Source organism: Mobula birostris, chromosome 2, assembly GCF_030028105.1.
Source record: "Mobula birostris isolate sMobBir1 chromosome 2, sMobBir1.hap1, whole genome shotgun sequence".
In the NCBI taxonomy this organism is placed as follows: Eukaryota; Metazoa; Chordata; class Chondrichthyes; order Myliobatiformes; family Myliobatidae; genus Mobula; species Mobula birostris.
Window position 1 is genome coordinate 84,030,359 of NC_092371.1, and position 16,089 is coordinate 84,046,447.

Genomic DNA, 16,089 nt, shown 5'->3' on the forward strand with positions numbered 1-16,089 from the left:
TAAAGAAAGTTTTTTGCACATTGATCTTCATAAATCAAAGTATTGAGTACCGGAGTTGGAATGTTATGTTGGAATTGTATAAGATGTAGGTGAGGCCTAATTTGGAGTATTGTGTGCAATTTTGGTCACCTACGTACAGGAAAAATAAAAATAAGGTCAAAAGAGTTCAGAGAAAATTTTCGAAGATGTTGCTGGGACTTGAGGACATGAGCTGTAGGGAAAGGTTGAACAGGTAAGGAATTTATTCCCTGGAACATAGAAGATCGGACGAAGATTTGATCGAGGTATAGACAATTATGAGGGGTATAGGTAGGGTAAATGCAAACAGGCTTTTTCCAGTGAGATTGGGTGAGACTGCAACTAGAGGTCATGGGTTAGGGGTGAAAGGTGAAATGTTTAAGGGAAACAGGGGAAACTTCTTCACTCTGAGGGTCCGAGCCTGGGGCCCCGAGGCAGCGGTCTGAGTGTGCGGCCCTGGGGCAGCGGTCCGAGTGTGCGGCCCCGGGGCAGTGATCCGAGTGTGTGGTCCCGGGGCAGCGGTCCGAGCCCGGGCCAGTGGTCCAAGTGCGTGGCCCTGGGGCAGCGGTCCGAGTGCGCGGCCCTGGGTCAGCGGTCCGAGTACAGGGCCCCGGGTCAGCGGTCCGAGTACAGGGCCCCGGGTCAGCGGTCCAAGTGCGGGGTCCCGGGTCAGCGGTCCAAGCCCGGGTCAGCGGTCCGAGTGCAGGGCCGCAGGTCAGGGGTCCGAGTGTGCGGCCCTGGAGCAGCGGTCCGAGTACGGGGCCCCGGGTCAGCGGTCCGAGTGCGCGGCCCTGGGGCAGCGGTCCAAGCCTGGGTCAGTGGTCCGAGTACAGGGCCCCGGGGCAGCGGTCCGAGTACAGATCCCCGGGTCAGCGGTCTGAGTGTGCGGCCCTGGGGCAGCAGTCCGAGTACAGGACCCTGGGTCAGCGGTCCGAGTGTGTGGCCCTGGGGCAGCAGTCCGGGCCCGGGTCAGCAGTCCGAGTACAGGGCCCCGGGTCAGCGGTCCAAGTGCGGGGTCCCGGGTCAGCGGTCCAAGCCCGGGTCAGCGGTCCGAGTGCAGGGCCGCAGGTCAGGGGTCCGAGTGTGCGGCCCTGGAGCAGCGGTCCGAGTACGGGGCCCCGGGTCAGCGGTCCGAGTGCGCGGCCCTGGGGCAGCGGTCCAAGCCTGGGTCAGTGGTCCGAGTACAGGGCCCCGGGGCAGCGGTCCGAGTACAGATCCCCGGGTCAGCGGTCTGAGTGTGCGGCCCTGGGGCAGCAGTCCGAGTACAGGACCCTGGGTCAGCGGTCCGAGTGTGTGGCCCTGGGGCAGCAGTCCGGGCCCGGGTCAGCAGTCCGAGTACAGGGCCCCGGGTCAGCGGTCCGAGTGCGCGGCCCCGGGTCAGCGGTCCGAGTGCGCGGCCCCGGGTCAGCGGTCCGAGTACAGGGCCCCGGGTCAGCGGTCCGAGTACAGGGCCCCAGGTCAGCGGTCCGAGTGCGCGGCCCCGGGTCAGCGGCCCGAGTACGGGGCCCCGGGTCAGCGGCCCGAGTACGGGGCCCCGGGTCAGCGGTCTGAGTACAGGACCCGGGTCAGCGGTCCGAGTGCGTGGCCCCGGGTCAGCGGTCCGAGTACAGGGCCCCGGGTCAGCGGTCCGAGTACAGGGCCTCGGGGCAGCGGTCCGAGTACAGGGCCCGGGTCAGCGGTCCGAGTGCAGGGCCCCGGGTCAGCGGTCCGAGTACAGGGCCCCGGGGCAGCGGTCCGAGTACAGGGCCCGGGGCAGCGGTCCGAGTATAGGGCCCAGGGCAGTGTTCCGAGTACAGGGCCCCAGGGCAGCGGTCCAAGCGCAGGACCCTGGGGGTCGCCAGGGAACAACTCCCAGTCTAGAACCCTCAGTGCTTCCTTCCCCGGGCTTCGGAGTAGTGCCAAACAGTCAGTGTCAACAACCGGAGCTGATCTTTATGCCCTTATCCCTCAGGTATACAAGTGTGTGGTGAAGAATTGTACACAGACTTTCGTCAAGCTGGAGGAGTTTGTCGAACACATCAAGAACCACGACGATGAAATCACGTATCGCTGTCACCTCTGCAACAAGATCTTCCCTTCACTCTACGAACTTGGTGTCCACCAGTATTCCCACAGTTTGTACCCACAGCAGGTGCCCAAGAAAGGTCCCACATTCTACAGGTGAATTTCCTTTGTTTTGCACAATTCGCTACATATGTTCTCAACCACCAGTTGTCTCAAACTTCCCTCGAAGTGTCTCATCCCGAACGTCCACTGTCCATTTTCCTCTGTAGACAATTTCCGTATCCATCATATCATTTGTGTATAACCTCTTCCATCTGCAACGCCATCCTACCACTAAGCACATCACGCCCCACCCCCATTCACCACTTTCTGTAGCGATGGCACCCACACGACTCCCCATCCACTCGTCTTTCCCCACTGATCTCCCTCCTGGCACTTACCCAGCAAGTTAGGTAAGTGTTTCACCTCCCTCGCCTCCATTCAGGGTCCCAAACTGTCCTTCCAGGCGAGGCAGCACTTCACCTGCGAATCTGTCAGGATTGTCTACTGTGTCCAGTGTTCGCAGTGCATTGGTGAGACCTGACATAGATCAAGGGACTGCCTCTTCGAGCGCCTTCGCTCTGTTCGCCATGAAAGGCAGGATCTCCCAGTGGCCACCCATTTCAGTTTGACTTCCTTTTCCCATTCCGACATGTGGGTCCATGGCATCCTGTACTGCCGTGATGAGGCTGCAGCCAGGTTGGAGGGGCAACACCTCGTATGCCATCTGGATAGCCTCCAACCTGTTTGTTCATTTCCACAGAGGCTGCCTGGCTTGCTGTGTTCCCCCAGCATTTTGTGTGTGTTGTTCTAGCACCTTACTATGTTACTAGATAATCAGGGAATATCCTGTGAGTGGCCTTGTCCCTTCCTGCGCATGCTTGCTCCCTGCTGGAGTCAAAGTTTCTCCTGATCTTCCCAGGAAATTCCTCAGGTCATCTAGCCTCCCCAACTGCTGGTTGAGTTGGTATTTGTAAAGACCTGTGTCTCCCTGTCTCACACTCAACTCAATTATTCATGACAGGAAGGATGTGGGTCTAGAGGAAATTTACCAGGATGACTCCTGGATTAGAAAGCATGTCAATCAGATAGGTTGAGTGAGCTAGGGCTTTTTGCTTTGGAGCAAAGGAGGATGAGAGGTGACTTGATAGAGATGTACAAGATGATATACCGAGTGGAGAGCCAGAGACTTTCCCAGAGCAGAAGTGGCTACAGTCGGGTGATTGAAGGGCAGTATAGAGGTGGGTCTTTTACTCAGAGAATGGTGAGTGTGTGAAGTGTCCTACCAGGGGTGCTGGTAGAGACAGATTCATTAGGGACATTTAAGAGACTCTTAGATAGGCATGTGGATAATAGAAAAATGCAGGGCTGTCTGAGAGGGAAGGGTTAGATTGATCTTGGAATAGGTTAAAGAGACTAAAGGTCGAAAGGTCCTGTATTGTGCTGTACTGTTCTATGTTCTATATCCTGCCTTTGATTCCAGAGGGTGGTGAATCTGTGGAATTCATTGCCAGACAGCTGTGGAGGCCAAGTCATCGGGTATATTTGAAGTGAAGGTTGATGCGTTCTTTATTAGTCAGGGTGTCAAAGGTATTGGGGAGAAGGCAGGAGAATGGGGTTGAGAGGGAAACTAAATCAGCTGTGATTGAATGGCGGAGCAGACACAATAGGCCGAATGGCCTAATTCTCCTAAAATAAGTCAGGTTTCCCAATTCCCTGACTCCTATGCTGGGGGTCCACTCTCCTCCTCCCCCTCAGTGTCTCCAAATCTACCCCTTCTGCTGCTCTGTTGTCTCCTGCACACATCTCCTGCTTTTTACTCCATCTTCTCTCCTACTCCCCACATTACCCCATCCACAGCACCTCCCTTCTGCAGCCACTAATCTTCTCTGCTGTCTTGCTTCGGTCCCCACTGCCACGCTGCCATCCCACTACTCTCCCTCAGCCAGCCTCACCCCTCTTGTGGTTGTGCACCCACAGGTGTTCGAGGTGTTTGAGTAAGTACTCCACGCCTGAGGCCCTGGAACATCACCTGCAGACCGCCACTCACAACTACCCCTGTCCGCACTGCCAGAAGGTGAGACTTCTCCCCCACCTCTCCGTGAAGCGCGGCCTACAAACCTGGTCTGGTCAAAGCCCCTCTCACCGTCCATCGGTTACAGCAGTGTTGTTGGGCACCCAGGCTTGGTGGCACGGCAAATAGACCCAGGCTTTCCCAGTGCACGGCAGATAGAGCCAGGCTTTCCCAGTGCCAGAGATCTGGGTTTGAATCCGACCTCCAGTTCTGTCCATTTGGAATCTGCAAGTTCTCCCTGTGACCCTGTAGGTTTCCCCTCACACCCGAAAGAACATGTGGGGTTAACAGGCCACTGTAAATTGTCCCTCCCCCCGCACAGTGTGTGTGTGTGTGAGAGGTAGAATCTGGGGGTTAGTTGATGAAGAATGTGGGGGGGGGAGATTAAAACTGGGATTAATGTCGATGGCTAGCACAGATTTGATGGGCCAAAGGGCTTGTTTCCAAGCTGTATCTCCCTATGGCACTTCCTAATGGAAAAGACAAATTGACCGGACACCTGCAAATGATCTGATACAGGAAGGATATTAATAAGCGGGAATTGAGGGGAAAGGTTAGATAGGTTAGGACTTTATTTCTTGGAGTGTAGGAGAATGAGGGGAAATTTAATAGAGGTATACAGACTTGTGAGAGTTATAGGCAGTAAATTCAAGCAGGTTTTTCCACTGAGGTTGAGTGAGACTAGAACTAGAGGTCATGGGTCAGGGGTGAAAGGTGAAACATTCAAGAGGAACCTGAGGGGGATCTTTACACAGAGGGTGGTGTGAGTGTGAGCTGCCAGCAGGGGTGGTGGGTGCAGGTTCAATTTCAACATTTAAAAGCAGTTTGGATAGGTACGTGGATGGGAGGGGTATGGAGAGCTGTGGTCCAGGTGCGGTTAGGCAGAATCACAGTTTAGTACCGACTAGATCGGGTGATTGGCCTGTTTCTGTGCCCCAGTGCTCACTGGTTATATGACCTGCTCGTCAGGAGGTGACTAGACAATCCCATTGGGTAAAATCCCATGAGAGGGAAACCCTTTTGTTGACAAGGGAGGACATGATCCTGAAAATTTCTCTCTCACCCAGCCTGCTTGGGTGTTGGTGGTGGGTGGGGTTCGCGTGAGCAGCTGCCCTCTACATGGGAGGTCTCTATCTCAGCCCCGTGTCTCTGGCAGGAGGCCAAGGAGGTTCTCACTGCTGGGGATTCCTTCTCCTGTCACAAATTCACGGCTCATTGTCCATGATCCCCATAGGGTTGGAGTTCATCTCCAGTGTTTAACTCTGGTGAAAATATGTGAGTGAACATTCTGTGATCTGGGGCCATATTGCTGGTACATTATTCTTGGCAAGAGTTTTGTGGGACATGGAAGGGGTGTGTGTGTGTGTGTGTGTGTGTGTGAGAGAGAGAGAGAGAGAGATACAGCACTACAGCACAGAAACAGGCCTTTTGGCCGATCTAGTCTATGCCAAATCATGATTCTGCCTATTCCCATCAACCTGCACCTAGATCAAAGGCCTCCATGTACCTATCCAAATTTCTCTTAAATGTTACAATCAGACCCACATCCACTCCCTCTGGCACCTTGTCCCACATTCTGAATGAAAATGTTCACCTTCAGGTTCCCCTTAAACATTTCACCTTTCACCCTTAAACCATGACCTCTAGTTCTAGTCTCACCCAACCTCAGTGGAAAGAAGCCTGTGTGCATTTACCCTATCTATACCCCTCGTAATTTTGTAAACATCACTCAAATCTCCCCTCATTCTCCTCCCTGCTCGTGTGTGAGTCTGAGTTAGTGCTGGAATCCTACTCAAGCTCAGGGCGATGAGAAGAGGCTGCTCGGCCCCTCTAGTATCTTCTGTTCCAATGGGCCGTAGATCCACGCAGCTCGGAAACAGGCCCTCCAGCCCAGCCTGTCAACGGCGACCTGAACTCCCACCTAAGCTGCTCCGTAGCAAATCCACAGCTAACTTAGTCTGCAGAAAGTTGTGAACTCGGCCAGCTCCATCACGGGCACTAGACTCTGCAGTGTTGAGGATACCTTCAAGAAGGAAGAATCCATTGTTAAGGAGCCCCATCGCCCAGGACATGCCCTCTTCTCACTGCTACCATCAGGGAGGGGATACAGGAACCTGAGGACACACACTCAACAGTTCAGGAACAGCTCTTCCCCTCCATCATCACGTTTCAGAATGGACATTCAACCCATGAACACGACCACTCTGCCTTTTGCACTGCTTATTTAATTGTATTTATTTATTTATAAGTCTATCAATCTACTTATTATTGTCATTTATAGTTTTTTATGTATTGCAGTGTACTAGCGCTGCAAATCAACAAATTTCATGACACATCATTGCGATATTAAACCTGATTCTGATTCTCCACATTCTTAACAAAAATCATTAATCCTTGAGATTTTACGATGCCATTTTCCCTAGCCCAATCTGGGAGCACCCCCAGATCCCAGATCGGATCCCAGGTTAGGGAGCGATGGGGGTAACGTGACTTCAGAGGTCCCTCTGAAACGTGTCTTCCCACTTTCCTGTCCTCAGGTCTTCCCAAGCGAGAGGTATTTGAGGAGACATCTCCCTGTTCACGGTGGAGGGGGAGTCTTCAAATGCCAGGTCTGTAAAAAGTCGTTCAAAACAGAGCACTATCTCAAACTTCACCTGCTCATCCATTCCGGTAAGACCTCACGTTCTGCCTCTCCAACTCCAAACGCTGCTGATGGTGTCTCTCTGCGCTATTCCTACGCTCACCTACTTGTGTCCTTGCTCCCTCCGCCCCGCTGTTTCTGATCGTTGATGACACCATAAAGATGTTTTTTTTCTGGGAACCTGGGTCAGACCTGACTGCAGACATCAGTACTGACAGCTGCTCTGCCCGTGACTAGAAAAAAACCCAGGGTTGTGGGCACAGATCAGCACGTCACAAAAACCAGCCTCCCGTACATGAACTTCCTCTGTAGTTCTCACTGTTTCAGTGAAACAGACAGCATCATCAAACACCCCACCCACTCCAGACATTATCATAGAAAAGTACAGCACAGAAATGGGCCCTTCGTCCCATCGGGTCCATGCCGACCAATTTTATCTGCCTACTCCCATCTACCTGAACCCGTACCTTATCCCTCCATACCCCTACCATCCATGTGCCTACCACAAACTTCTCTGAAGTGTGCAAATCGAGCTTACATGCTTGTGCCAGCAGCTCGTTGCACAACTCTCACAACCCTCTTGAGTGAAGAAGTTTCCCCTCATGTTCCCTTTAAACATTTCACCCTTAACCCATGACGTCTACTTGTAGTCTCACTCAACCTCAGTGGAAAAAGCCTGCTTGCATTTACCCTAACTATCTATACCTCTCATAATTTTGTACCTTCTATCAAACCTCTTCTCAATCTTCTACATTACAGGGAATAAAGTCCTAACCTATTTAATTTTATCTTATAACTCAGGCTCTCCAGATCCAACAACATCCTTGTAAATTTTATGTGCACTCTTTCAACCTTGTTTACATCTTTCCTGTAGGTAGATGACCAGAACTGCACACAATACCCTAAATTAGGCCTCACCAACGTCTTATACAACTTCAACATAGCATTCCATCTCCTGTACTCAGTAATTTGATTTATGAAGGCCAATGTGTCAAAAACTTTCTTTATGACCTCGTCTACCTGTGACACCACTTTCAATGAATGATGAACCTGTATTCCCAGATCCCTCTGTTCTTCCACACTTCTCAGTTTCCCACTGCTCACTGTGTGAGACCTACCTTGGTTGGTTCTACCGAAGTGAAAAACCTTACACTTGTCTGTAGTAAATTCCATCTGCCATTCTCTCTTCCTCTCCCCTCTCCCCTCTCATCAGGCAGGAAGTACAAAGCCTGAAGGTACATACCACCAGTTTCAATGACAGGTTCTATCTCAAAGTTCAAAGTACACTTAATATCCACGTATGTATCCATTGTACAACCTTTGTCTCCTTGCAGGCACCCACAAAACAAAAATACGCAGTAGAACCCATTTTTAATAAAAAGACCGTCAAACACCAAATGTTCAGAGAAAAAAAAACGAATTGTGCAAACAATAAAAGTAGGTAAATAGCATTCAGAACTGAAGTGAAAGTGAGTCTACAGACACGAAGCCAGGCATCGCTGTAGCCAGAGCAGATCACAGCCTCGGTTCAGCGCAGAGCCAAGTAAACATCACAGACATTGAGCAGAACTCGGCTGTCCCTTGCCCTTGGTGCTGAGACACTGCCTTTTCAATCTAGCCAGGCGGTTAAATTGTCTAAACATAAGGTTGTTCCTCACTCTAGGACCTGGGCCCTGTCACATCAATATGCTCTGGGCCTGGGCCACGTCACTTCAGTATCCTCTGGGCCTGGGCCACGTCACTTCAGTATCCTCTGGGCCCGGGCCACGTCACTTCAATATGCTCCGGGCCTGGGTCCTGTCACTTCAATATGCTCTGGGCCTGGGTCCTGTCACTTCAATATGCTCTGGGCCTGGGCCTCACCGTCACATTTTGGCCCATGTCCGACCTTCCCAAATTGGCCTGGCGTTTACATGAATCAAATTTCAGCTCTTTCCTCACCTTGACTTTGCCTCGAATCCACTCACCTCTCCGTTTTTGCGGTGATTGTTTTGCCAGAAATTTTTACTGGAAGAAGTGTTATTAGTGAAGTATTTAGTTGTGTTCTTTGTTTGGTTTGACACCAATGAATAGTCACTGAGCTTCACCAGTGCCATCTTAAACCGTTTTCAGACTTTTGACTCTTGACCTCACAATCCACCATATCATGCCCTTGGACCGTATTATGGACCTGCACTGCCCTATCCCTGTAACTGTAACACTTTATTCTGCATTATGTATTGATTTCCCTCATACTAACCTCAATGCACTGTTGCAATGAAATCAGTCCTGATGAAGGGTTTTGGCCCGAAATGTCGACTGTTTATTCCCCTCCATAAACACTGCCTAACCTGCTGAGTTCCTCCAGCATTTCGTGTGTGTTGCAATGAAATGATCTGTACAGACAGGATGCGAGACAAAGTTTTCCACTGTACCTCCGTGCGTGCGACCCTCCCCTCAGTAAGCACACTTCCGAATTTATATTTCTTGTCCATATTAGAGGACCTGTTGTAGGTGTAGTTTCAGTGATCATTCTTCATTCTAGGCTGAAATATTCTTGCTTTATTTCTCATGGGTCATATTAATCCCAGTCTTCTTGTACTTCTGGACAGGTGAGAAACCGTTTAAATGCTCGCTGTGCTCGGCAGCCTTCAACCGCAAAGACAAAGTCAAGAGACACATGCTGACCCATGACCCCGTGAAGAAATTCAAGTGCCCTTTCAGGTGGGTTTTGCCTCTGTGTGGACCTGAGCTGCTTACTCCAACGTGGGGTGCCGGGGAACTCCTTTACCCCATCCTACTCGTGCTTGTAGTTGGAAGAGAAATATTAATCTCTTCTTTGATCATCAACTAGTCATTGTATTTTTCAGGGGCATAGTGGTTGGAGTTGGGTGGTGGGGTGGACATACGTCTCTACCAAAGGCGATCTAAGGCTCTCCTTCCCTCCGCTAGCCTGCAGGTCACCCTTGGGCAAGGTGTAGTACCTGCTTAGCCCCTGATCAGGGTCACGTGAAGCCATGGGAGCAGGTGGTGGAGCATCCGGTGCAGATCACAAGTCCTCGTTATGTGACCACTGACACCAGGCAGACAATCTCTGAAGAGTATTGATAATGGCTGGGGTCACCCATCTCGTAAAGACACTGGCCAGAAGAAAGGCAATGGTAAACCACTTCTGCAGAAAAATGTGCCCAGAACAATCATGGTCATGGAAAGACCATGATCGCCCACTTCATACGACAGAGCACATAATGATGATTAAGAGTGATTAGAGTAAAGCTATTACCATGCCAGCAACCCAGGTTCAATTCCGACCACTGTCTGTAAGGAGCTTGTACGTTCTCCCCGTGACCATATGGATTTCCTTTGGATGCTCTGGTTTTCTCCCACAAAGACGTACGGATTACTAGGTTAATTGGTCATATGGGTGTGTTTGGGCGGTGCACGATCGTTGGGCCAGAGGGGCCTGTTACCGCGCTGTATCTCTAAATAAAAAAACAAAAATAGGGCAGAAACAGGCCCTTCAGTCCTCCAGATTCATTCGTACCATCAGCTACTAATCCTGCGTCGATCCCGTTTCTCTGCTGCTCCATACACTCCCATCAGTTCTACCTCTCACTGACACATTGAGGGGTGGGGTGATTCACAATTTACAATTACCCCACCAAACTGCACCGGCAGTGTGGCAGCACATCCTCTGACTGTGTTGGCCTTTGACACAAACGATGCATTTCACTGTATGCTTTGATGTACACGTGACAAATAAAGCTAATCTTTCATCTTTGACTGATCTGGAACTATCTCTCTCTTATCCACAGGGTGCATTCGGGTTGTACAAAAGAATTCAACAGGCCTGATAAACTCAAAGCTCATATAATCGCGCACTCTGGTAAGCTGAGTTCACAGTTTAACTCTCCTTACAGATAGGTTCTCATTGAGTTTGTCAGGGAGGATGTTCTTTCTCCAGCCAAGCCTGTTTGTGCTGTCTGACCCTATCATGATATTCCTGCTGTGACCTGACCCTCACCTCCGCAGTACGTCCTTGGCCCTAGACTGCATTTGGAGTGGTGTGCACAGTTTTGGACACCTGATCTAAGAAAGGATGTGCTGGCATTGGAGAGGGTCCAGAGGAGGCTTATGAGAATGATCCTGGGAACAAAAGGGTTAACACTATGAGGAACGTTTGACGACTCTGGGCCTGAACTCGCTGGAGTTTAGAAGAATGACGGGGTATCTCATTGAAACCTATTGCCTATTGAAAGGCCTAGAAAGAGTTCAAGTGTAGAGGTTGTATCCAGTAGTGGGACCAAAGGGCACAGCTTCAGAATAAAGGGACGGCCATTTAGAACAGAGAGGGGGAGGAATTTATTTAGACAGGGTGGTGAATCTGTGAAATTCATTGGCACAGATGGCTATGGAGACCAAGCCATTGTGTATATTTAAAGTGGAGGTTCATAGGTTTTTGGTTAGTCAGGGCATCAAAGGTTCAAGTAAATTTACTATCACCATATGATACCTTGAGATTATTTTTCTCACTGGAATTCACAGTAGAACAGAGAAATACAACAGTCAATGAAAAATACAAACAAATACTGACGCATAGCCAATGTGCAAAATTGTAAAAACAAGTAATTCTGGGAACGTGAGATGTCGAGTCCTTGAAAGTGAGTCTGTAGCTTGTGGAATCAGTTCAGAGTTGAGATGAGTGAAGTTATCCACACTGGTTCAGGAGCCTGTTGGTTGAAGGGTAAAAACGGTTCCTGAACCTGGTGTAGTGAGACCTGCTCCTGTGCCTCCTTCCTATTGTAGTGGCAGGAAGAGAGCGTGGCCTGGGTGGCGAGGGTCATTGATGATGGATTTTGCTTTTTTGTGGGAGTACTCTGTGTAGATGTGCTCAGTGGTGAGTGAGGAGGGCTGATCCTGTGATGGACTGGGCTGTATCCACCATTTTCATTCCTGGGCATCGGTGTTCCATACCAGGCTGATAGAAGTTACGGGCAGAAGGCAGAAGAATGGGGTTAAGTGGCAAAATAAATCAGCCATGATCAAGTGGCAGAGCAGGGGCCGGAGTGGCGGAATTTTGCGCCTGTGTCATGGTGTTTGTGTTTGTGTCTTGGCCGCAGGTATCAAGCCCTACAAGTGCCAGTATTGCAGCAAGAGCTTCAGCCGTCGGGCACACATGACAGAACACCAGCACTCGCACACGGACACCTACACCATCCGCTGCGAGCCCTGCGGCAAGGGCTTCACCCGGGAGAAGTACCTGCGGCAGCACCGGTGCAGCGCGTTCCCCAACCCCGAGGAGCGGCCAGCCAGGAAGCGTCACTGCACCGCCCGCCGGGTCCCCAGCCGCCCCAGGAAGGCAGCTGCCGGGAGCCAGAGGGCAGAGGGCGGGTGCCCGCCCCCCGAGGGGGCCGAGGCGCAGGTGGATCCCGCTGCTGTCCCCTCGGAGGCCAAGGAGGCCAGGGCGAGCCTGGACACTGCCTCTCAGGACGGTAGCAGCCTGCCAGTTCCGCCCAGCGGCCAACCCGTCGCCTTGCGGGAGGTCCCTGTCTACATCCAGAACCCAGAGTGACTGTGGACTTCTCTGCGACCACCGGACTTTGTTATTTTTAAAAAATACAAATGAACTTCGCATTAGAAACCAGATATCTGTGGAGTATTAGGGCATGAAAGACCAGGGTGATTCCCACCTTGGCGTGATCTTGGCACCTTTCACACGGCGCATGGGAGCCCAAGGACCAAACCACAGAACAATCGAACCACAAAATAAAAGACGATTTTCTATATAAAACTAAAATTAAAGCCGCTTTCTCTCCTAACGTTTGTCTCCTGTAGGCCAGAGCTGGAATTTCTGTCGCTGTGTACCGTGGGAGAAATTGGTTAGTGGTGTTGATGAGTTTTCTGGTAGAGGAAGGCAGTGTACACCTTTCCTTTTACGATCTTTGTACTTGTTTAAATACTATAGAGCAGGGTTTTCCAACCTTTTTTATGCCGTGACCAATATCATGAAGCAAGGGGTCCGTGAACCCCAGGTTGGGAACCCCTGCACAGAGGCTTTTAAGAGGCTGATCATAAACACAAGAAATTCTGCTGGAAATCCAGAGTAACACCCACAAAATGCTGGAATCTGTGGAGAGGAATAAACAATTCATCAGGACTGTTTTAGGATATTCTTAGAAGGGCAGGTGACAATGCTGACAGTAGATTGATATGGACCATGTGCAGGCAGAAGGGGTTAGTTAGGTGCTTAATTGCTAGCTAATTACTTTGGCACAGAATCGAGGGATGTCAGGCCTGTTCCTGTACCGTTCTGTGTTCTGTTTCATGAGCAGGAAGTGATGTAGCTAATCTGCCTGGCATAAAAATCCAGATGAGGTTATTAATGCTGGGAGGCTGTGATCTAATACTTCGTGTGGGGGAACAACAATCCCTCATCTATCACGTCAGGTCAGATTGAGATTTATTTATCAATGTAAGTGGAAACACAGAGTTACACAAGGCATGTGTGTTAACAACCAACGCAGCCGAGGATGTGCTGGGGGCAGCCCACAAGTGTCACCATACATTCCGCTGCCCACCACGATCAGCAGAACAACACCAGCAACAGCAACGGCAAATAAGAACTGTTTATTCCTTTCGTGGAAGCTGCCCGGCCCGCTGAGTTTCTCCAGCATTTTGTGTGTTGCCCAACAACAGCAATCAAGTCCCTTTTCCACCCTCCCCCACCCACTCAAACACCCAGAGACAGGCCTCTACCTCCAGGACAGTCTGCCTCCAGTCAAAAACCCTTTGACCAAAATGGGTCTTCACCCTCATGTATTGCCTCTGTGTCTCTGAAAACCTGCTGATTGTTTCTGGTACTTTTCTGTTTTTATTTTTGTTTTCCAGCACTTGAAGCCTTTAAAAATTTTTAATTTGGTTAATTCCCTCACAGCCCCCTTTTTGCTGTGGCCAGGACTCAGGAGTGGGATCTGAACCCACGTCCTGAGGGTGACAGGACGGAAGTAATGGAAAAGGTTGAGCGCACGTGCATGTGACCGGCAAGAGTAAAGTGTTGGTGGACCTAGAGCCAGAGACAAGGGGAGGGGAAGATGACAAAAGAGTGGATGAAGTTTACTCAGTGTGAGGAGCTCTTCATTAGGCCCAGATCAGAGTTTCAGATGCTGCAGAGTGGGGGGAGGAGGGGGGAGGAGGGGGGAGGTTCAGAGGTGATGGGGAGGCCACATGGAGTTGACGAGGTATCCAAGAACAGCTAAACTGACCTACGTAAGAATTGTACAGCATGAAAACAGGCCCAAAGACCCAACTTGCCCATAGGAACAGATTGGCCTGCCTGAGTTAGTCCATTTACTGGCTTTTGTCCCACATCCCTCCAAACATTATACCTGTCTAAATATCTTTGAAACATTATTATTGTACCTCCCTCTGGCAGCTTGTTCCATTTGCCCACCACCCGAGTGAAAAATCTGCTCCTCACGCACCTGCCCCCCCCGCCCCCATCTTGGACCTCTGATCTTTAACTTTAGACTCCCATACCCTGAGGAAGAGAGAGCGCAGTCAAATAGAGTGTTCAATGGATAAAGAGTGGGGTTGGTGTCCCGGCTCACTTCTGAACTGGAGGTGAGTGTTGAGTGTTGGATGTGCAAGGTGGGGCAGAGGCAACAGGGGTGCACAAGATGATAAGGGGTATAGATTGAGTGGACAGCCAGAGACTCTTTCCTAGGGTGTAACTGGCTAATACCAGAGGGCAGAGCTTTATGGTGAATGGAGGAAAGTATAGGGGAGAAGGGATATTAGGGGAAAGTTTTTTTTACACAAAGAGTGGTGGGTGTGTGAAATGCACTACCAGGGCTGCTGGTAGAGGCAGACATGTAGTAGGGACATTTGAGAAGCTCTTAGTTAGGCACATGGATAACAGAAAAAATGGATGCAACGTAAGAGGGAAGGGTTAAATTGATCTTGGAGCAGGTAAAAGTCTGGCTCACCATTGTGGGCTGAAGAGCCTGTATTATGCTATAATGTTTTATGTAGTTAGCATATGTGTGGGCTCTTGGCAGAATCTCAGATCAACTCACTCAAAGCTGCTTGGTAGATAAAAAATGGGAAAGAGTGAGGGAATGTTAGCCCTTTTACAAACAGCGCATTTCCCATTCTCTCACTGACCTTTCTGTCCTCGGCTGCCTTTGTCAAGACCAGACCTCAAATTCCACGAGTCGCCTTATAACTAAGTGGTGTGAACATTGAGTTGTCTAGTGCCCCCTGTGTTGGTTTTTCACTCTCCTGACCCACCCAGGGTCTCTCTTCCTGCTTTTCCCAATCCTCGTTACCCAGTTTATTTTCCCTCCCTCATTGGTTCCATCTTCCCATTCGCCCACTCCAGTTCCACCTTACTTATTCCAAAATCAGCAGCCCCTCGTGTCTCCACTCCAACCTCCAGCCTCTGTCTCTACCTGCCCCCTCCCACAGCACAGTGAAAGGTCCTATCAGCCAAAGGGCTGGCACCACCCAATTACACCCATATGGCCAATTAATCTGGGGGCAGTCCACAGGTGTGCCAAGCATGCCCACAACTCACCAACCCTCATCTGTACATTTCTGGAATGTTGGAGGGAATGGGAGCACCCAGAGGAAGCCCACGCGGTCACAAGGAAAAGGTATGAACTCCTCACAGACAGCATTGGGATTGAACCCGGGGTGCTGGACTGTACGATGTTCTGCTAACCACTATGCTACAGTGCCACCCCGTCTCTATTGCCCCTTCTCTGACTCGACCAATCACCCACCAGCCATTATCCCCAAAACTCCACCCCTCTCTAGCCCCTGCTCTTCTGGATTCACCTAAACCCAACCAAACCCTGCCTCACCCCTCCCTCTTCCGACTATATACTGTCTCTCTCCCCTCTACACTGTCAGCTTTGATGCAAGCTCTCCACCTGAAACGTCAATCGTCCCTCTGCCTCCACAGCTGGAGCCTGACCCATCGAGTTCCTCCAGAAATTCCAGATCACATCATCCTCACCCCTTCACATCTTCCACCTATCACCTCCCAACTTCTTACTTCATCCCCTTCCCCCATCTTCTAACCTATCACCAGCCACTTGACCACCTCCTCCCCCACCTTTCCTGGATTTGTGCCCCTTTCTTTCCAGTCCTGGAGCAAGGTCCCAGGCCCATGGTTTTCTGGATTATCCTTATTTCTCTCCTTTATCAAAGGAAAAACATTGGGTGCTTTCCAGTCCTTCAGAACCTTGCCCTTGGCGAGAGAAGACACAGCGATCTTTTTCATGGCCTCACCATTACCCTTCTTGCTTCTTTCAAAAACTGGGGATATATC

At 50.5% G+C, this 16,089-nt stretch overlaps 1 protein-coding gene across 2 annotated transcripts in view; it reads left to right on the forward strand.

The window, feature by feature from the left end:
* LOC140188160 (zinc finger protein 341-like) overlaps positions 1-12,554 on the forward strand; it is a 54,506-nt gene extending 41,952 nt beyond the window's left edge. For both annotated transcript variants that reach the window (XM_072244156.1, XM_072244165.1), the window contains exons 10-15: positions 1,970-2,178; positions 4,042-4,138; positions 6,673-6,805; positions 9,368-9,479; positions 10,571-10,641; positions 11,876-12,554. In XM_072244156.1, coding sequence (XP_072100257.1) covers positions 1,970-2,178; positions 4,042-4,138; positions 6,673-6,805; positions 9,368-9,479; positions 10,571-10,641; positions 11,876-12,327 — 1,074 coding nt within the window. In that variant the 3' untranslated portion in view covers positions 12,328-12,554. The remainder of the gene's footprint in view (positions 1-1,969; positions 2,179-4,041; positions 4,139-6,672; positions 6,806-9,367; positions 9,480-10,570; positions 10,642-11,875) is intronic.
* Positions 12,555-16,089: the final 3,535 nt, after the last annotated feature.